The 21,149-nt window shown below is 44.6% G+C and overlaps 1 protein-coding gene across 2 annotated transcripts; it reads left to right on the top strand.

Moving 5' to 3' along the window:
* The first annotated feature begins 1,958 nt into the window (after positions 1-1,958).
* On the top strand, positions 1,959-20,431 carry esr1 (estrogen receptor 1). 2 transcript variants are annotated; one of them, XM_061241166.1, is made up of 8 exons: positions 1,959-2,459; positions 3,770-3,957; positions 4,764-4,880; positions 8,678-8,992; positions 10,884-11,022; positions 14,384-14,517; positions 15,469-15,652; positions 16,942-20,431. In XM_061241166.1, exons 1-8 carry the CDS (start codon positions 1,999-2,001, stop codon positions 17,153-17,155), a joined length of 1,752 nt encoding a protein of 583 aa, XP_061097150.1. In that variant the 5' UTR covers positions 1,959-1,998; the 3' UTR covers positions 17,156-20,431. The 2 variants fall into 2 exon arrangements, with proteins under 2 accessions (XP_061097150.1, XP_061097151.1); XM_061241167.1 differs by lacking the exon at positions 1,959-2,459 and adding an exon at positions 3,589-3,664.
* Positions 20,432-21,149: the final 718 nt, after the last annotated feature.

The following is a 21,149-nucleotide window of genomic DNA, read 5'->3' as shown; positions in this document are numbered from 1 at the left end:
ATGTGTTTTTGGGAGAACCGTGCACAGAAGAGATGCAGGTCGGCTCCTCCGCTCCTAAAGTTCCCATGAAGCACGACTCCTTCACAAAACCAGCACTGTTTGGCAGATTAACTTCTTTATCTTCTCAGTTTCGTTATTTTGAAAGTCTCTATTGGTATAACAAGAAGGACAATAAATATGAACTAGATATAATCTGACTCTCTTTCTCCCTCTCTATCTTTGTTCCTTCTCTTGGCTGTGTGTACATTTTTGATGAAATAGAAAGTAGAGAACGGTTTGGTCACTTGCCTCAGGTCCGAAGGTAAAAGAGCTTCGAATACTGTGTTCGGTGTTTTTGGCAGTCAGGAAATCAGATGACCTCTTAATTTATTTGCTGTGTTACTATGACCTGAACTGAGATACAATACTGATCCTTTCATGAGTGTGTGTGTGTGTGTGTGAGAAGAACAGAAGAAAGAGAGAACCTAAAAACCCAGCGCATGACTTTAAAACCCACCAAAATATTGAGCTAAGTTATCTGTTCACCACTGTTCTGATTACTGTTCGGGAGAAACCTCTGACGGTTAGTTTCTGTGTTCTGCATTTGTGTATGGAAAGATCTGCTATGGGGATGGGTGTTCACCCTAGGCTTCAGTGTAATTGTTGAAATGGCTCATGTTTCTGTCATTTACCTTTTTGTAAGTTATATTGTGTCTGATTGTGTTCACTTGGGCTTGTATGAAAGTAAATATCTAAACAGGTGGTAAATTAAAGATAACCTATTCTTAGGTCTGTAGATTTTTGTAAATATCTAACAGTAAGCTCTTAGTATCTGGGAGGTACTATACTTCAGGTGCATAATTGTAATTGTAATATTACAGTACTACTCAAAGAATTAGTATTGCATTATGAATGGATTTCAGGTGAATAAAAACTGCATCTTTACTGATAGTAAAAAAAAAAAATGTTATCCTTAAATATGGCATTAGTGAATATTGGACAAAATAAAAGTGATATACCAGCATTTACATTTTTTTATTTCTGGAGAAAGAGGTGAGAAGTGAGCAAAACTTCCACAGACATTTCACTGACACCCAAAAAAACAGTACCTATTAAACATTTTAGAAAGGTTTGCCTCAGCGCCTCGTGTACAACCATAGACATGTCCTTGTTGACATAATTTCAAATGTGCCAATTTTGAGAACAAATACAGGTTTGACCACACAGTGCAACTTCAGTTTGCAAGACTGGCACCTACAGTGCACTCTCTGACCAAAAGGTTTTTAGTTATTTTTGGAACCCTCTATGGTAGGTGTAAAAATTATTAACGGCGACAAAGAACCCTTGAACTAGAGAGGGTTCCTCCGTGGAGACACAGAGGAACCTTTTGGAACCCTTTCTTTTCAGACTGTGCTGTACCAGCAGTTAAGGAATGCTGAATATTTCTGTTAGAATTGTAAGCTTAGTTATGATGTTTCTCTCACAGCTTCTCTGGATAAATATGGCCATATGTTGCATCACTTGCTGCTCCAGCTGTTGTGAAGGAAGAACAGTACGAGCCTGAACACATCCAGATGGTTAAATCTGTTTTTTTTTGTTAAGTTAGCTTGCCTGTCTGATTTGTTCATTCCCATTGCCTAAATGTTTGAAAACTGTTATAGAATCCCCATGGATTTAATTAGCAACAGTCCAAGGGTTGGAGAGAATATTTTTCTGTGCTGTGTGTTTTGGCACATGTGTGAGTAAATATTCCTTCTAGTTCCTGTTGTGTTCTTGTTTCTCTCTCTCTCCTTTTCCCTCCCTCTCCTCTCTCTCTCACTCTCTCTCTCACTCTCTCTCTCTCTCTCTCGCTCTCTCAAGAAACGAAATAAATAAAGAGGAGGAGCTTGTTTTTTTTCCTTCTTTGGGCTGAGGCACTGGGCGGAACGGAGGAGGGAGGGAGAAAGGGAGGGAGGGAGGGAGGGAAAGAGACAGGGAAAGAAAAACAGGCTAAATCACGCTGTTTATCTGTTTGTGACCATGGAGAGGCGAGCGTCCAGCAGCATTCCCGGAACGCTGCTTCTGGGAAAGACCGAGACGGGAGAGCTGGAGGACTCCGGGGAGTCTCCGGGAAAACCGCCGCCGGCCGAGATGTTCCTGGAGGAGAACCGGACCGGAACCGGAACCGGACCAGTGGCCGTGACCGGGGCTGTCACGCTCAGCTACCTGGATGCCGGCTACAAATACGTGGGCTCGTCCGCCTCCCCCACCCCCCTGTACAACGCCACCGGAGTGGGAGTGAGCTACTACCCCTCCTCCAGCACGGAGGCCCACGGACCTGCCCCCGACCCCGGCCTGCACCCCCTGGGCAGCCTGCCTGCCAGCCCCCTGGTGTTCCTACCCTCCAGCCCCCAGTTCCCCGCCTTCGTCCACCCCTCCCACCACCTGGCTGGCCCTCAAGGACCCTACTACCTGGAGGGAACCTCCACCCCTGCCTTCAGGTGAGCTCCAGCCCCCCCCCCCCCCCCCCCAGGTGAGCTCCACGGACCCCCAGGTGTGGTGGGTCTGCCCCTGGTTCTCATGAGCAGGTAGGGCAAACAGGCAGGCAGGTGCTTTGATAAAAGGACTGGTGGTGACAAAAAAGACAGGTGAGAAACTTTTATTTTTCCAATCCAGTGATTTGGTGAAGGGGGCCTAGGGACCTCGAGATTTCAAGTGAAAGGGGGATAAACTTCTGAGTTTTTGTTCTGTGATGTGTTTGTGTGTGATTCTACAAAAGTCAAAGTGCTCATCTGTCACAATGACATGGACCATACTGCACTTGGATCTGTCTGAAATCTGGGATTCTTTCCCCTTTTTAACTGTGAGATGTTACAGAGGAATGCATCTGAAATTGTGATCGTATGTCTAAAGGTGGCTTAATACAGGGTATAGTTTTACAGAGATCATAGTATCTTGACCTACTGTGTAATTTGCACATTGTACCGTAATCACGCCACTTCCCATCAACAGGGTTGCGTGTAATAGGCATTTAACTTAGAAATGGAAATTGCAAAGAGGTTTCATGCAAAATTGTAACACTATATCATATGAAGTGAAACTCGTAACGTGTCAATCTGTGTTGATAAAAATGTACAAATGTATTAGGAATGAACGGAACAAAGATTAATAGTTCAATTTTCCAACCCTTGATTACCTTCAGCGATATTGAATTTGGCATTGGTGCAATATGTTTTGTGCTGCAACTCGCACTCTTACTCTGGGAATAGAAGGGGGGGAGGTAATTTCTTAATATTTTACTTTTGTAACTCGGTGACATAAGCAGCCAACTAAGCAGTTATTTAACTGCCTTTTACTCCTGTAACTGACCAGGCGTCATTACAATGCGTGACCAATGCACAAAAAGTACACCGGTCCGGTCATTGTTCGAGGGTTTAATTTAGAGAGGCTAGTGGCTTTATTAAACCATAAACTGCTATTTATATAATTTCTTCGCAGGAAATTCTGATGTAACAAATGCAACTTAGATGGCGAACACAGAACAAAATAAATAAGCCGTGAATTACGATAATATAATATAGCATTGGACAGAGTTATGATATTGCTCAATATTGCGTAAGAGGTTGCGTTTGAGCACTGTAGCTGCGTTTACAGATTTGCACAGCTAGCTAGCACCGTGAACGTTTTCAGCAAGTCCGCCTCGATTGTATGTATTTTTATTTTTTTGGTTACTCGAAAGATAACTCTTGAAACGACTCAATAAAAAACAGTGTCACAGAAATAAATTCGCACTTTTTTTGGTACCCAACAGGCAGAACGTCGGAAGCAAAACACAGACCATGCGGGACCAGTTCAGCAGTGCCGCTGAAAGTCAACCGCCATCGGACACAACGAAGGAGACCCGCTATTGCGCCGTGTGTAGCGATTACGCATCGGGGTACCACTACGGCGTATGGTCCTGCGAGGGCTGCAAAGCGTTCTTCAAGAGGAGCATACAAGGTGACTATTTCACCAAAGCTAATAATATGTACCTGCTGACCAATGTCAAACTATTTGATTGTGTGGCGAGAGAGTCGATTGAGTATCCGCTGGTGTGAACTGCAGTAGCCTACAGTCAGCTTCATAAAAAAAGTTTTTTTTTGACAATAGTTTTAGGTGTACTGTAAAAAATGCACTGCTCCTCCAAATACAACATTTTAAGTCACTGATTACATTCCAATTTTTACGCTGGCCGAGTTTAGGTCTTTGTTTTACCACTTCTGAGCTCCCGTGGCAAGCCGTTTATGCTGTCACAGCAACCAGGAATGCGTTTTTATTAACGGATATTTTGGTAATACATCGTATTGGTCCAGTGAAATATGTAGCTATGTTTGTGTCAAATACAAAACCAAAATTACGAAGTTCGTGTAATTCAGAATTTGACATTTCTAGAAGAAAAATAGCATTTAGTGGTCAGAAGACTGACCTAGTTTTTATATTTGGAAGTTTAGTCCATGTCCACAGGTTAATGGTCAGGGGTCTAAGGTCTTAATCGGGCTGGCTAAATGGAGAGTAAAGCGACTCACAAAATATTGCTCAGTCTCCTCCATTATAGGCAGTCGCTGTGTATGGAGAAGAAGATGTTTCTTATACCCATAATAGTCCGTGCTGGTGCAATTGAGATGCAAATGTTTATTCTGCATATTGTTTGCTAGATCGCAACAGGTAGCCTTTCTGCTACTCAAGTGAAGGATATCAGAATGCAACTGAAATATATTTGGGCGCATATAATGCATTTTATAAAATCACATTTCCCCCTCCGTAAGGTCACAATGACTATGTCTGCCCGGCGACCAACCAGTGCACCATTGACAGGAACCGCAGAAAGAGCTGCCAAGCCTGCCGACTGCGGAAGTGCTACAAGGTCGGCATGATGAAGGGGGGTGAGTAGCTGCCAAGACAATCGCCGTAATCGTGCAATTATACCTGCCCCCCAGGTGGCCCGCTCTGCCCCAGCCCGCACCCCACCGATAGACTAGACCCTGTGTCACCGTGGCCCTTGTTTGTCGCCAGACTGCCGCCAAAAACGGCGTTAGACGTCAACGTAATCGCTGCCATGACGGAAAACCACAGCACAAAAAGCTGATAGGTTTCTTGCGCTGGGCTTCTGTGTGGGTCGGCGGCCATTTTGTAAATTGGGTTTCGCTGTCATCATCGTGCCACTGTTGAGACATGGTGTGGAGGCCATGGTCCAGGGAAGCAGGCTTTCCATTGGCTGGCTAAACCCCGGCCGTATCCATGGGCAAAACAGTGGGAGAACACAAGGAGGGAACCAATCCTGCCCTTGACGGTTGGTTTGAAAATTGTGGGCGCTTCCAGGTTTAACCAGGTTTTGCCTAACAGAGAATTAACTAGAACTAGCTATGGCTCCTCTATGGAGACACAGGAACCATTGGACTCTTTATTCAAGAGCATGGTAAATAAAAACTGGGGACAGGCAGATGAAAAGATCCCCTTTTCTTTGACAAGACAAAGCTATCTAGCCTCTCAGCAGCTGCGCACACTCCTCTGTAGACAGCAAATCAAAAGGTCATACTGGACTGGGAGCTAAAGGTCTATTATTAGACTGCATTCACATTAGCCCAGATGACCTGAATACACAAATTTAACTCTAAAACTAGTACTTGTACATCATAATACTCCTTTTCTATGCTGTTTATGAACAGTAAGTCACACTGAAATACAAAACTAAGTATAATTTAAAAAATCAGTATCTTCTAAAATGTGGCTTGTTACCATGGGAAACATTTAAATGGTTCCTTTCTTCCAGTTTGTCTGCACAGTGTTGTCCAGTCCTGCTTTGTTACAATGTACAATGTGATTTATTCTGTGCGTCTAGACTTCGATAAGCCTTTGTGTGTAGCTTCTGCAGGCTAAAAAAATTAATTTGGGAGGGTACAGTCGTGATCTCAGTAACCCTGTTTTGTGATAAAGGCCACTGTGGTTATTATTGATACGGCTTCGCACAGCCAAGTCCCGTTAAGATACATTTTTACTATAAATCACATTCCCCGTGCCTATAGTGCGCTACATACGCTACATTAGCATTTGTTCACTTGTGCTTTACCGAGATCTTCATGAGAGTGATGCCCGTGATTCAGTCCGTCCCCTGGCTCAGCTTCCCTCCTTGTTCAAGTGAACATCCGCACTTTAAGATTCGGGTAAGGACCTGCAGGAGTCCTCATTCACATGGTCTCCCTTTGTGTGAAAAGAAAATAGAGGTTTCAGAGGTTTTTTTTGAAGGTAATAAAGTAATATGCACTTCCTGAACAGAGCACAGCACTCAGGCAGCAAAAATAGCAGCGAGAAATACATTAGGGCAAAAAGATTAGATGGACATGATTTATTTTTATGCTCCCGTGTCTGCATTTGACATTAGAAATGACATTTTAGTTGAGTCTGAAAGGTTCTGAGGTGGCACCTTATTAGTCCGCCACGCCCCATTGTTGAGCACAGCATGAGAATGGAAGCCTTTCTCCGTGTTTTGTTAGCTGGTGATGTCAGTGAGAGCGGGCGTATATTTACTCCTGAGATTCTCCTGAGAAATCTACAAATGTATTCGGATTCTGCATTTCACAAACAACAGGCCTCACAGAGAACCCCGGCCTGAACCCCCACAAGAGCACGCCGAGAAAAACAGTGGCAAGAAAAAGCTTTCAGATGTTAAACTTCATGGTCCGTCAGGACACCCACATAGGCAGTTAAATCGGTGCCGTGATGAAGCCCACGGACTGCAGCAAGAACCGGTGATTGGCTACAGCAGTGATTGGCTACAGCAGTGATTGGCTGTAGCGTGGCATGGCGAGGGAAGGTTCCGGTCACCGAGGAAACCGCTCTTGTTGTGCTCGAGCGGCCCCCCCGCCCGGTCGTCTGCGCAGCTGCGGTTCGACTGCGTCCGGCTGCGCAGGGGCTGGCCTTCGAACGCTGTGTCTGCGCAGCTGCTCAGCTGGTGGACTGCGGGTGAGAGGGCTGCAGCCGTGCTTCCAAAGATGTGCGGCGGAGCATTTAGTTGGCGGTGAGGGCGTGGGGCTTCCAGCGGCACGCCAAAAACCAAATAAGTAAATCGTAAGTATTCCAGTCTTATATTTAGACTTAAAATCTTATTTCTATTACTTTTTCCCAAATATGACAAAGCCAATGAGGTGAGGTGGTTTCAAGATTTGCCAATGGGCCAAGAAAATGTCACGGGGTCATGCAAACAGTAGCTTAAAACAAGCTAATGTTTTCCACTTGAGAGAAAAAGAATACAATTACAAGAATAAAACGCTTGTTATGACAAGACATTTTCTGCAGTGTGTGCTCAGGTTACATATGTTCCAAACACTCTCTAGGCAATTGATAATGACTCTTGTCCCCCAAGTAAAAGTGTGCGTGTGTGTGTGTGTGTGTGTGTGTGTGTGGGTTGGGGAATCTCGTTGATAAGCAGTCCTCAAACATTTGTAATTTTATCCAGAGGACACCGAGTTCTGTAGGGGTATAGCTGGTGCCAAATAAACGATACGGAGGTGTCCGATATGATCTTGTCCTTGGACTCGTGCATTCAACACATGGAGTCTCCTCTTCGCTCACATCAGAATACTTTTATACGTGTGTATTTCAATAGCGGGGGGGGGGGGGGGGGGGGGGGGGGTGGGCGGGTGCTGGAGCCTATCCCAGCATGCTTTGCACAAAAACAGCCAGGACACGTTAATCTATCACCTATAACCTCATGGAAACAGGAGAACCCACACCCACGTGGGGAAAACATGCAATCTGCACACAGAAAGCCCCCGGCCAGGCTGTTTGTCAGACGCCATCTTACAAGCCATTTCAACATGCAGTAATGGTAGAAAGCATTTAGCCAATATCAGCCAGTTACAGAGAGATAAATATGTTCCGATTGGGAAAAACCTCCCCAGCGTCAAACACGGTTTTTTTTTTTTTTGGGGAGTGGAGCAATCAGCTTGGAAGTGTTGAATAGGAAATTCCTCCTTCACTCCAACATTGTGGTTTTCCGTACACATTCCGAATAAATCACGCAGAGGGGATTTAACAGGATATGACATCGTCTGTCAGAGGATGAATAACAGAGACTTAGATAAACTGCCGGGGAGACACGCGAAAGGCGCCAACTTCAATACAGAGCAGAAAGAACACTCTGCGGGCTTAGTTTGCCATTTATTCCAGATCATATATTTCATCTACCATCCTGCCGGCTTTCACTCCAAATCTAACAAGGCATAGCCCATTCGACAGCTAGAGCAGAGCTGCCCAGTCCTGTTCCAGGAGATCTAACATCCTGTAGGTTTTCACTCCAGCCCTCACAATGCACACCTCAAACGGCATCTAAAGATCTTGCTGAGCTGCTAATTGGTAGAACCGGGTTGTAGTGAAAACCTACAGGGTGGTAGCCTTCCTGGGTCAGGGTTGGGCAGCCCTGCTCTGGCCGTTGAATGAGGTGTGCTTGGTTAGGGTTGTAGTGAAAACCTACAGGGCGGTAGACCTCTGGGGTCAGGGTTGGGCAGCCCTGCTCTAAGCCAGCGGTTTCCAAACCTCATCGGTCGCCTCAGGTGGGCTTGAGATCGAGAGCACATCGAACACGTGAACCTGGCCCTGGGTTCCCTGAGGAGAGTATTGGGATCCACTGCTCTGAGCTCTGACCTGCCCTGTGACCCCTAGCGATCGCCTGTCTCTCCTGCAGGACTGCGTAAGGACCGCGGGGGGCGTCAGCTTCTCCGGGAGCGCCGTAAGGAGATCGGGCAGCAGGAGAGGGGCTACGGCGACCTGGTGGGCCCAACCGCCCTGCAGGTGCCGGTCCAACTGGCCGGCGTTGGCCCTGGCCTGGCCCTGCCGGTGGACCAGGTCCTGGCCCTGCTGCTCAGCGCCGAGCCTCCCAGCATCTGCTCCAACCGCAAGCACAGCCGCCCGTACTCCGACGTCACCATGATGACCCTGCTCACCAACCTGGCCGACAAGGAGCTGGTGCACATGATCGCCTGGGCCAAGAAAGTACCCGGTGAGGGCTCACTCGCTGACCCACTGCGACATCACAGGCGACAATTACGACATCACAAATACCAGTCACAGATGTGACAAATGAATAGTGACATCACAGAATCACCAATGGTTAGTGACATCACAGATATCACAAATGGTTTGTGACATCACAGTACCAGTTAGATGTTCAGGCACAGTGGTCCTTCTGTCCTCTGTATTCTGACGATCCCTGGAGTCCATTTTATCAATTCTCTTTGGCTCTTTTAGAGATTCATTAGAATTGAGGTGCTAACTGGATAAGCATATTTAAGTGTCTCTGGATTGTTCCAGATTATGAACATTTATGCAAAATTCCCCAGAGAATTACTAGAGGTGCCTTTTACATTTTGGTTCATATTATGAACTGTCTGGTGATGGACTTAACATTGTGTGAGCCTTGTGTACTCTGGGTAAGAATCTGGGCCTAATCACCGGCCCAGGAAGTCGGTAGCCTGAGTACAAGGCACACCTTTGTAAAGGCATCACGCTGAGTTCTTCACTGTAGGGTGCAGTCAATGTAATTGCAGTAATAAGAATGGGTAAAATGCACTCCCTCTCCTTGTGGAAGAGGAGACACACAGAGCTGAAGAGCATTGATAAGTGTCACATCCTGTCAGTGCTCCGAGCTACAGAATCAGCTCCCAGAAAACTACACTGCAAAAAAACATTTGATTATCTTATGATTCGATTTAAAATCTTATTTCTATGTCTGTCAAGCAACAGGTAACTTAAAGCAAGCTAGTGTTCTCTACTTCAGAGAAAGATTTAAAGTTTAATTTCAAGACTTACAAAACACTTCTTAAGACTGACTTTTTTATTTATCCTCTATACTTCAGCCATTTGGATTTGAGATCAAAAGATGAATGATACAAAAGTACACAAATTGTGTTTTTGCCTGACCATGGGGGTTTATCTGACCTTGTTAGGCACAGTATGATTATAGTGTTATGTGTTTCTGGCAGCGTTGTCCCTGACTACATACTGTTATGGCATTTTCCGACTTTTGCACGGCAATAACTAAGAAATCAGGAAGTCAATCTTAAGGATTTTGGTCTTATATTTAGACTTAAAAAGTATGTGTTATGTGTTATGTATCTTATTTCTATTTATTGCCAAATAAGATGAAAAGATTGCCAGATTGAAGATTTTCCAGTGGGGTATGACAATTCCGCTTGTCAAGCAAAAAGTAAGTTTTCTACTAGAAGGGGGAAAAAAAAGAAAGATTTAATCTCATTAAGTCTTAATTACAAGATTGGAACGCAGTGGATTGCAGTGTGACTTCTGTGTTTTGACTGTACGTAGTTTCTGACCACTGTGTGCCCTTCTGTGTTTTTTCTAACTGTATGTTGTTTCTGACCATGTTGGGTTTCCTGACCGCATTGTTCCTGACCGCGTTTTAGTTCCTGACCGTGTTTTAGTTCCTGACCGCGTTTTAGTTCCTGACCGTGTTTTAGTTCCTGACCGTGTTTTAGTTCCTGACCGTATGTAGTTTCTGACTGCAGTGGTGCCTGCCAACATTGGCACGTGACTGTATGGTGTTTCTGACTGAAGTTGTTTTTGACTGTGTCTGATAGTGTTTTTGGGGGTCCTGACCATGGTTTTGGGGTTCCTGACCGTGTTTTTAGGTTCCTGACCATGGTTTTGGGGTTCTTGACCGTGTTTGGGTTCCTGACCGTGGTTTGGGCTTCCTGGCCGTGTTTTTAGGTTCCTGACCATGGTTTTGGGGTTCCTGACCGTGTTTGGGTTCCTGACCGTGGTTTGGGCGTCCTGCCCGTGTTTTGGGGTCTTGACTGTGTTTTGGGGCTCCTGACCGTGTTGTGGGCTTCCTGGCCGTGTTTTGGGCTTCCTGACCGTGTTTTGGGGCCCTGCAGGGTTCCAGGAGCTCTCCCTCCACGACCAGGTGCAGCTGCTGGAGAGCTCGTGGCTGGAGGTGCTACTGATCGGGCTGGTGTGGCGCTCCATCCACAGCCCGGGGAAGCTGCTGTTCGCCCAGGACCTCATCCTGGACCGGTGGGTGCACACCTGCCCTCAGTACGCTCCAGTGTGTTTACACCTCACACACCTGCCCTCAGGACGCTCCAGTGTGTTTACACCTCACACACCTGCACTCACACCTCACACACCTGCCCTCACACCTCACACACCTGCCCTCAGGACGCTCCAGTGTGTTTACACCTCACATACCTGCCCTCAGTAGGCTCCAGTGTGTTTACACCTCACACACCTACACTCACACCTCACATACCTGCCCTCAGTACGCTCCAGTGTGTTTACACCTCACACACCTGCTCTCAGTATGCTCCAGTGTGTTTACACCTCACACACCTGCACTCACACATCACACACCTGCTCTCAGTACGCTCCAGTGTGTTTACACCTCACACACCTGCACTCACACCTCACACACCTGCCCTCAGGACGCTCCAGTGTGTTTAAATTCACACATGACACACCGGCACTCACACATCACATACCTGTACGTGTGGTTAAATTGATGTAACACACACCTGTACACACTGTGAATAATTGAGTGAGAACTGTGAGAATTTTTTGTCTTGCACTTCACTTAAGATCTTTTTACAAAATATTACCTTGTTTTAAGTTACTGTTTGCTTGACAAGTGAAATATCACCTCATTGGCAAATCTTGAAATGAGACAAACTTTTTCACCTCATTTGTATTTTTTTTTTGGTCTCATTTAGCAAAACATTTATAGAAATTAGATTTTAAGCTAAATTTAAGACGAAGATACTTCTTAAGACTGACTTGATTTTTGTTTGTTTTTGCAGTGAACTCACACATCACACACCTGCACCAAGTACACTGCTTTCTCTCTAGTAGTAATAGTAAATATTAGTTTGTTTTACGCTACAATACGTTATTTTCTAAGCCATTGGCCATCGTGAAACTCACCATGTGATTGGCAAAATTTATATCAGAAAGGTAATAGAAATACGATTTTAAGTGGAAATATAAGCCTAAAATCCTTCTTGACTTGGTGTTTGCAGTGCGTGTGTGTGTTCCCTTCTCCCCAGTCTTGGCACGATTCACCACCTCAGAATCTTCTACAGACACACAAGTCAATAAATCAGTGGATGACAAACCATCCATCCATCCATCCATCCATTATCTGAACCCGCTTATCCTGATCAGGGTCGCAGGGGGGCTGGAGCCTATCCCAGCATACATTGGGCGAAAGGCAGGAATACACCCTGGACAGGTCGCCAGTCCATCGCAGGGCACACACACCATTCACTCACACACTCATACCTATGGGCAATTTAGACTCTCCAATCAGCCTAACATGCATGTCTTTGGACTGTGGGAGGAAACCGGAGTACCCGGAGGAAACCCACGCAGACACGGGGAGAACATGCAAACTCCACACAGAGAGGCCCCGGCCGACGGGGATTCGAACCCAGGACCTCCTTGCTGTGAGGCGGCAGTGCTACCCACTGCACCATCCGTGCCGCCTTGGATGACAAACCATTTTATCTTTATTAAAACATTACTTATTACAAGAAACCGATGTTCGGGGAGATCTTATCCACACTTGTTTGACTTGTGGCCCAGTATGTGTGTGGCCACTAAAAAAAAGAGAAAATGATCTCTTAATAAAATGATTTACTTCCGACTATGAAGTTGTAAAAAAAAAAAAAAAAAAAAAAAAAAAATATATATATATATATATATATATATAGAAAAAATAGATGAGAAAGCAGCGAGAGAGAGCAGAAGATAAAAAATTTGTCCCTCTCATTTTCCCGAAGAACAAAGTTCTCTTCCTTGGCTGGCGGCATGGCGAAAATTGAATTCAAAATAGCTCTCTGGAGAACGCTCTAATCATAGCCAAGGGCTTCCGTTCTTTCGACCCAGATGACAGCACGAGAGGATTAATCATGGATGCATGTCCTAGATGTGTTCTGCAGGTACAGCGTGTGCTTCCTGGGCCTCTGTTCCTGGAAAACAGGACCTGCTTAACCAATGCCCCCCCCCCCCCCCCCCCCACACCACCTTTTCTCCCAATTTCGACTGGCCAATCAGTCTCGCCCTCCATCGGCCATCGCTGGCCTCCGTTGTCGGTTTGGTTTGTGTTTACGTGCGGATCTTTAAAAAAAAAAAAAAAACGCTCCTAAAGAGCAGCTTCGCTCTTTCAGAAATGGCTCACTTAGAGCCCTTAAGAGGGACCACCAGGAGAGATTTCAATTATGTCATTGCATAACAGCTCTACCGGAGCGAGAAGGGAAAGGCGGCGTTAAGGTAAAAAGAGCAGAGGGAGCGTGTAAAAAAACATGATTAAAAGGGATTCGCATGGGCGGTGAAATGGGAGTGTGAGTGGTGTGTGTTCGGACCCTGGCGGGATGCAGTGTGTAACCCCTAAAGGTGTGAGATATTACAAATACACTCACTGAGCACTTTATTAGGTATTTATTAGGCTACAGCAGTAGAAGTCTAAAAAAGAAAAAAAGAAAACCTAATAATGTGCCCGGTGAGTGTATTTCTTCTACTGTTGTAGCCAATCCACTTATAGTTATGATGCTTTGTGTGTTCAGAGATGCTCTTCTGCATGGCACTGTTGTCTTTCAGTGAATTTGTGACATTTTGCCTGTTTCCCGTGCACTACTGTGGAAAGACTTCTATTTTATTGTTTGAAGGGGAGTTGACCGGCTCTCTCTCTCTCGTGCCGTGTCTTTGCATCACAGAAAGAATGCTGAGAGAGGGTTTGAGAGAGATGGTGTTTTTGCTCTGTGGTCAAGATGCTCTCTGACACACACAGGGGGCAAGCGGTGCCCGTTGATTCTCCGCTGAATTGGGACACTGTGAAGCGGTGAACTAATGTCGGTCGGCATGCGCTGGACGGAAATGTTTCCATGATCGTTGGTGTCAACATCCCCTTCCCCCTGCACTCCAAACAACAAAGGCAAAAAACCCCATCAGTCTCAACAAGTATGATATAAAAGCACAAAGTCTCATTTCTTTATTTCTAATATTGCCAATGAGGTGAGGGTTTGGCTCATTTCAAGAGTTCCCAATGGGGTAAGAAAATTGAACACGTCAAGCAAACAATAACTTCTACTTGAGAGATAAAAATAAGACTAGGACTAAGACTAGGACCATAGACTCTAAGACTAGGACTCTGGACTCTTAAGACTAGGACTCTGGACTCTAAGACTAGGACTCTAGGACTAAGACTAGGACCATAGACTCTAAGACTAGGACTCTGGACTCTTAAGACTAGGACTCTAGGACTCTAGGACTAAGACTAGGACTCTAAGTCTAGGATTATAAGTCTAAAACCCTGGTTAAGACGGCCTGTTTTTGCAGCACGGCGCTTGACCGCGCCCTGGCTCTCTGACCCTGTACTGCGCAGGAACGAGGGCAGCTGCGTGGAGGGAATGGCGGAGATCTTCGACCTGATCCTCGCCACCGTCGCCCGCTTCCGCACCCTCAAGCTGACGGTCGAGGAGTTCGTCTGTCTCAAAGCCATCATCCTGCTCAACTCCGGTGAGTCAGCGCGCACCCAACACTGCCCCGGGTCTTCCGTCTTATAATGAGTATGAACGTCTTACCGTTTTCTCTCTGGTAGAAAATTGTAGTTTGTTTTAATGTGCTGTTTGCTTGGCTAGTGAAATGTTCTCACCCAGTTGGGAGATCTTGAAATGAGTCAAACTGTCTTACCTCATTGGGAATCATTTTTGCCTCAAAATATTAGACAAAAATACTTACTAAAGTAATACTAAATACTAAAGATCGACTTATTTTTAGGGTTTTTTTGCAGTGCATGCTTACCTGAGCTTTGCACTGTAAAAAATAAGTCAATAGAAATATTGGCAATGAGATGAGAGTTTTATTTATCTTCAGTCTGGACAGGGGATACTGTTAAGTCATACAGGCAGAAACTCTGTCAGTTTCACATAGCAGGATTACAGGTATGAAGTCAACTGAAAGTACCTGAAACCCTCCCTCTCTCTCTCCCTCCCCCTCTCCCTCTCTCCCCCCCTCTCTCCCTCCCTCCCTTTCCCTCCCCCTCCCTCTCTCCCTCCCTCCCCCTCTCTCCCCCTCCCTCCTCCTCTCCCTCTCCCCCTCCCTCTCTCCCTCCCTCTCCCCCTCCCTCTCTCCCTCCCTCTCCCCCTCCCTCTCTCCCTCTCTCCCTCCCTCTCCCTCTCTCCCTCCCCCTCCCTCCTCCTCTCTCCTTCCCCCTCCCTCTCTCTCTCCCTCCTCCTCTCCCTCTCTCCCCCCCCTCCCTCCCCCTCTCCCTCCCCCTCCCTCTCTCCCCCCCTCTCTCCCTCTCTCCCCCTCCCTCCCTCCCTCTCTCCCTCCCTCTCTCCCTCCCTCCCCCTCTCTCCCCCTCCCTCTCTCCCTCTCCCCCTCCCTCTCTCTCCCCCCCTCTCTCCCTCCCCCCCCCTCCCTCCCCCTCTCTCCCCCTCTCTCCCCCCCTCGCTCTCCCTCCATCAGCGGCGGTCCCGTTCTGCACCAGCTCGGTGGAGCCCCTGAAGGACGGGCCCATGGTGCAGTGCATGCTGGATAAGATCACGGACACGCTCATCCACTACATTGGCCGCTCGGGGCTGGCAGCGCAGCAGCAGTCCCGCAGACAAGCCTGGCTGCTGCTGCTGCTGTCTCACATACGGCACATGAGGTGAGCGCGCGCAACAGCGCTGTGTTGCGTTGCGTTGCTTTGCATTGCATTGCATTGTACACAAACTCATTGCATTGTACCCATAGCATTGCATTGCTTTGTATTACATTGTACACAAACTCATTGCATTGTACCCATAGCATTGCATTGTACCGATCGCATTTCATTGTACCCAGAGCATTGCATTGCTTTGTATTGCATTGTACACAAGCTCATTTCATTGTACACATAGCATTGCATTGCTTTGTATTGCATTGTACACAAACTCATTGCATTGTATCCATAGCATTGCATTGCTTTGCATTGCATTGTACACAAACTCATTGCATTGTACCCATAGCATTGCATTGCTTTGCATTGCATTGTACACAAACTCATTGCATTGTACCCATAGCATTGCATTGCTTTGCATTGCATTGTACACAAACTCATTGCATTGTACCCATAGCATTGCGTTGCTTTGTATTGCATTGTACACAAACTCATTGCATTGTACCCATAGCATTGCATTGCTTTGTATTGCATTGTACACAAACTCATTGCATTGTATCCATAGCATTGCATTGCTTTGTATTGCATTGTACACAAACTCATTGCATTGTATCCATAGCATTGCATTGTACCGATAGCATTTCATTGTACCCAGAGCATTGCATTGCTTTGTATTACATTGTACACAAACTCATTGCATTGTATCCATAGCATTGCATTGCTTTGTATCGCAATGTATTGTATTGTGTCGCATTGCATTGCTTTGTATTGCAATGTACGCAAACTTATTGCATTGTACCCATAGCATTGCATTGCTTTGTATTGCATTGTACACAAACTCATTGCATTGTACCCATAGCATTGCATTGCTATTTGTATTTTTGTATTGCATTGCATTGCATTGCAATACAATACTATACAATGCAATGCAATGCAATACAACACAACACATATGTGTCTTGCATGTTAGTTAATTGAAACTCTTAACGCATTATATGGCAAACTCTGCAAACTAGGCAAGTCTTATATTGAAAATTTTATTATTTATTTAGCAACAAAAAAAGACCATTTAGAAAGACAATTACATTTTCCAATGAGGTTTTTTACTAATTGCAAGATGTTTTATCTGTTCACTTGTCAAGCACTTAACTTAAAACAAGCTAGCATGTTCTACTTCAGAGAAAAGAAAATAAGATTTGAAGTCTCATCCCAAGACTTAAAAACAGTTATTAAGACAGGCTTATGCTGTTGTTGTTTTTGTTTTTTTAAGAATGAATGACTGATGTCTCTCTCCACAGCAACAAAGGCATGGAGCACCTGTACAGGATGAAGTGTAAGAACATGGTTCCCCTGTACGACCTGCTTCTGGAGCTGCTGGACGCCCACAGACTGCACTCCCCCACCTGGACCGGGCAGGCCAGGTCCCCCACCTGGACCGAACAGGTGGGGGAGAATGGGCCCTCCATCCCTGTGACCTGCTGCGTCCAGAACACCCTTGATGTGGTGTCCTAACACACCCCCAACAGGAGGACACCCCCCCCCCCCCCCCCCCCCAAAAAAAAATACCCAAATTCAGTTAAACACCTGATTCAGGTGACGGTCAGGTGACGGTCAGGTGACTCCTGCGCTTCTCCGAAGTTGGAAAAGTAAAGAAAACAAAAAACAAACAAGTTTACCTTTGGACTACCACAAAATACAAACCTTACAAGAGCCAATTTCATTAATTTCATGACGAATTCAATGAAAGCACATTCAATTGAGAGATGAATGTGAAGATGTCCAGATCAGTGTTTTGTCAACGACTGAATAAAAACCTCATTTTCTGCGCCGGCAGACGGCCAGGCGGATTTCCGAGGCCGGGAAAGGTCCAGTCCGTTTGTGTCAGGTTTCACGCCAACCCTAATTTGTCGCACCTGATTCCACTAATTAGCAGCTGAACACGATATCTATCCGTGTGCTTTGTCAGGGTTGGAGTGAACACCTACAGGATGCTAGATCTCCAGGGACAGGGTTGGGCAGCCCTGCTCTAGCTGTTGAATGAGGTGTACTTTGTTAAGGTTGGAGTGAAAATGTACAGGACAGTTGATCTCCAGGAACAGGGTTGGGCAGCCTCGCTCTAGCTGTTGAATAAGGTGTACTTTGTTAAGGTTGGAGTGAAAATGTACAGGACAGTTGATCTCCAGGAACAGGTTTGGGCAGCCTCGCTGCATATTCTGCTAATATTGTGGTGAACTCACTTGTTATCAACATAATGTAGATGCAAAACTGTACAATCAATAGAAAAAACTATGTATTTTAAAACACATACACGCAGGTATGCAAACACGCAATGTGTGTAGTGTGTTTGTACATATATTGAATCATATATATAATATTTGAAAATACACTTTGCAGTATTATTTTGTTATATTTATACCTGTCAATATTACAAAATTTAGACAGATATCACATTTTACCCCTTCAATTAGAGATTGTTTTTATTGTTGACATATATTGACATATCCACCGTCTTAAAAATGTAAAATATAATTGTAAATATATTTTTAGAAGATGAAATTGGGAAGTGCCTGCGATGGTCAGCGAGCTTATGGAAGGCTGGGCTCTTCAGACACACTCGTACTCAGAACGTTTCACCCGTAGTTTCAGGTTCACCACAGGACTGATACATGAACAGGACAAAATGTCTGTTTAATTTACACTTAAATCCATAATGCCCCCCCCTTATACGCGATCCCCCCCCTGGCGCAATGTGGGGTTAACGGTTTTGCTTAAGGGCCCAAAGGTTGTGCAGATCTTGCTAAAATGGGGCTAAAATGGGGCTTGAGTCACCTTCCTGGTCCCAGTCATGTACTTTAGCCATTAGGCATCAGGCTGCCTACTGTCAATCAATAACCGGAACAAACTTTTGATATTTACCCAGTTAAGGCATTTACTCAGCTTTTCTGTATCCAGGTATGATGGAAAGAACTCGCAAATCTTTCTTCAGTTTCAGGATAGTGGTCAAAAACTACTACCTTTTTAACGAAACAAGAAATTCATGTATATTAACGTTATGTTTTTTTGAAATTGTGAAAGCGTTCTTGAGTTTGTGTGATCTAGGAGTCACAGTGTGTCCTGTGGTAATGCATGGCAAAGACCATTTTGTTATTGAAAACCCTGTTGGTTCTTTTGAAAAGTTGAATATCTCTGCAGATCATCTACATGAAATAGGGGGTGATGATTGTCAAGGAATTGACTTTCAAAATCTTTTGTGCAAAAATCTATTTCTTGAGCGTAATTAGACGATAGATTTTAATTCTGAAGAGTGTTTTTCCACAACTGGTCTCTACCTTGTGGATCCCTTTATGCAAAGCTTACCAGTTGAGGTCCTACTCATCTTGGAAAGAGTGGTGAACTTAACGTAGAGTGCTGGAAATCAATACTGGAATTACTTCCATAAAATATCACATCAATTTTATTGGCGCCTTTTGCAGAGACATGTCACAAGGACACTTTACGGAGTAACAGAAGGAACATTGGGCAAAAACGCTGCATGAATCCCCCAAAAGCAATCAAGCAAGATAAGAAAAACTCCCTGATGGGAAGAAATCTCAGGAGGTCCCCAGCTATAGAGGGAGAGCCCACCACTGGCCTGTGTATCGAAGAAGCGTTGGTCTTCATCGAATATGTATGTTCAAGGGTGGATTTTTGCACAGAGTTGCATCGATATCCTTATTATTACGTCGCTTTGGATAAAAGCTTCTGCTAAATAAAATATAATGCAATGTAACATCCAGTGTCCTACATACATGCTATAATTGTTTTTCCAGTTTGGCTGAAAACTATTGTTGCAGACAACTGTACCATTTGTTTGTTTTTTTTTTGATACCAAAACTCCCTAAAGTGAACCTTGAGTACAAACTGAATCTGAAAACTAACTAAAAAATAATGCTGTGTTCTTTTTCTAAGAGCGAAGTGATTGGTTGAGAGCGTGGTTGTTAAGGTTACAACACCACAGTTTATAGAGGCGCATGTCCTTAATAAGACATGCTGCTGACAAGCACTGACTCTCCTCACTTCAGTGAATGTCATTCATCAACAAAGGACAGTATGTTCATTCATTTGGATTCATTTTGAACAGTAGAATGACCATGAGTTGAATCAGTCCCTTCATTTGAGTGGGTTAAAAAGTCTTTTTTTTTTGACACCCAAAAATGACGCAGTCTTCAAAATAACATTAAAAAAATAAAGTTTGTCAGTGCTACAGAATATGCCTGAAATGCCTGCATCGCTCAATTTTTTGCATTCTTTTCCTCTTTTATACCTTCATTTTGATATTCCAGTGAAGATGAAAACGGTCAGATAAAATCCACAGGGAGAACCATGCTTATCCATCGTGCCCTTTTGGGTTTTGTTTTAGCAGAATAGTACCCATGTCACAGTATGAAATGTGAGAATTTTTCTAAGCCAAAAATTAAGATTGTTGTACACTGACCCAAGGTGGAAATGTGTACTGAACTGTAAAAGCTAAGCTCAAACAAAGCCATCACTGCTAATGAGTCTACCTGTGGGACATTGTGGTGATGCTTTTTATCGTGTGCATTCGTGGGCTGGCTTGTGGCTTTATATTACATATTGATATTTTAGATAAATATTGAAAAAAAGCTAAATGCGGCTTAAGTGCCTTACAATTGAAACAACCACAGACATCGCATTTTTCTTCATATTGAACTTAATCTGCGAGCTCGCAGTCGATGGTTGGTGGTCTCCGTCGATGATCCTCACTGAAATAAAAAAAATAAAAATGTTTGTATGCCTGCTTTCTGGACTATCGTTGATGCTGCTTTGAAGTTATTTGCTCGAAGAAACATTTTTCCTTCGGCGCCACAGAAAACAGAACTCTCCTTGAGTCAGGCAGGCAATGGTTACATGAGCGTGTTTAGAATGGTGCCCTACTGCGAATAAAGGCAATTCAAATGATAATGTGCGATTACGCTGCCTTTCATGGGCCTGTATCGCAAAGCAGGATTACTGTATACCCAGTAGAACCAGTAAAACATAGAACTAAAGAACCAAGGCTGAATTAGAATGTTAACAGGATAACTCCAAATTTACTTATCAGGCTAACTCAGTAATCCTGCTTTGTGTAACAGGCCCCTGACGTCAACCTCAACATACTTATAAATATGCTACTGTCATGAAATATATGTAATTCTATATTCATTTGTTGTAATTTTTTTACAAATAGCATAGGCACCATACATTTTGCATCCATTAAACCACCTTCAGTAATGTTCATTGTGGGTTAAGGTGGATACTGTCTGGTTACGTCCTGGTAAATTGCCTCAAGGATTGTGGGAAGTGTAGTCAGAAATTGTCCACCGATCACCACCATTTGTGTGATTTAGGTCTATAGAACATGTTCATGTATTGTATGAGCAACAGACACTGTATAATATTGAGTGAATGTGCATGTATTGCATATTGTATGGACACACGTATTATTAAAGAATCTCGTGGTTGAATA

The sequence above is a fragment of the Conger conger genome, chromosome 5 (genome assembly GCF_963514075.1).
Source record: "Conger conger chromosome 5, fConCon1.1, whole genome shotgun sequence".
Taxonomy (NCBI): Eukaryota; Metazoa; Chordata; class Actinopteri; order Anguilliformes; family Congridae; genus Conger; species Conger conger.
Note: the sequence above shows the minus strand (reverse complement) of the source record. Positions and strands in the feature narration are given on the sequence as shown.

What these genes read in the sequence shown, in the direction of transcription:
- esr1 (XM_061241166.1), top strand. Translation starts at nt 1,999, where the DNA reads ATGGAGAGGCGAGCGTCCAGCAGCATTCCCGGAACGCTGCTTCTGGGA. An exon ending in CTTCAAGAGGAGCATACAAG is followed by an intron (nt 3,958 to 4,763) that starts GTGACTATTTCA and finishes CCCCTCCGTAAG; the next exon opens with GTCACAATGACTATGTCTGC. An exon ending in CATCATCCTGCTCAACTCCG is followed by an intron (nt 14,518 to 15,468) that starts GTGAGTCAGCGC and finishes TCCCTCCATCAG; the next exon opens with CGGCGGTCCCGTTCTGCACC.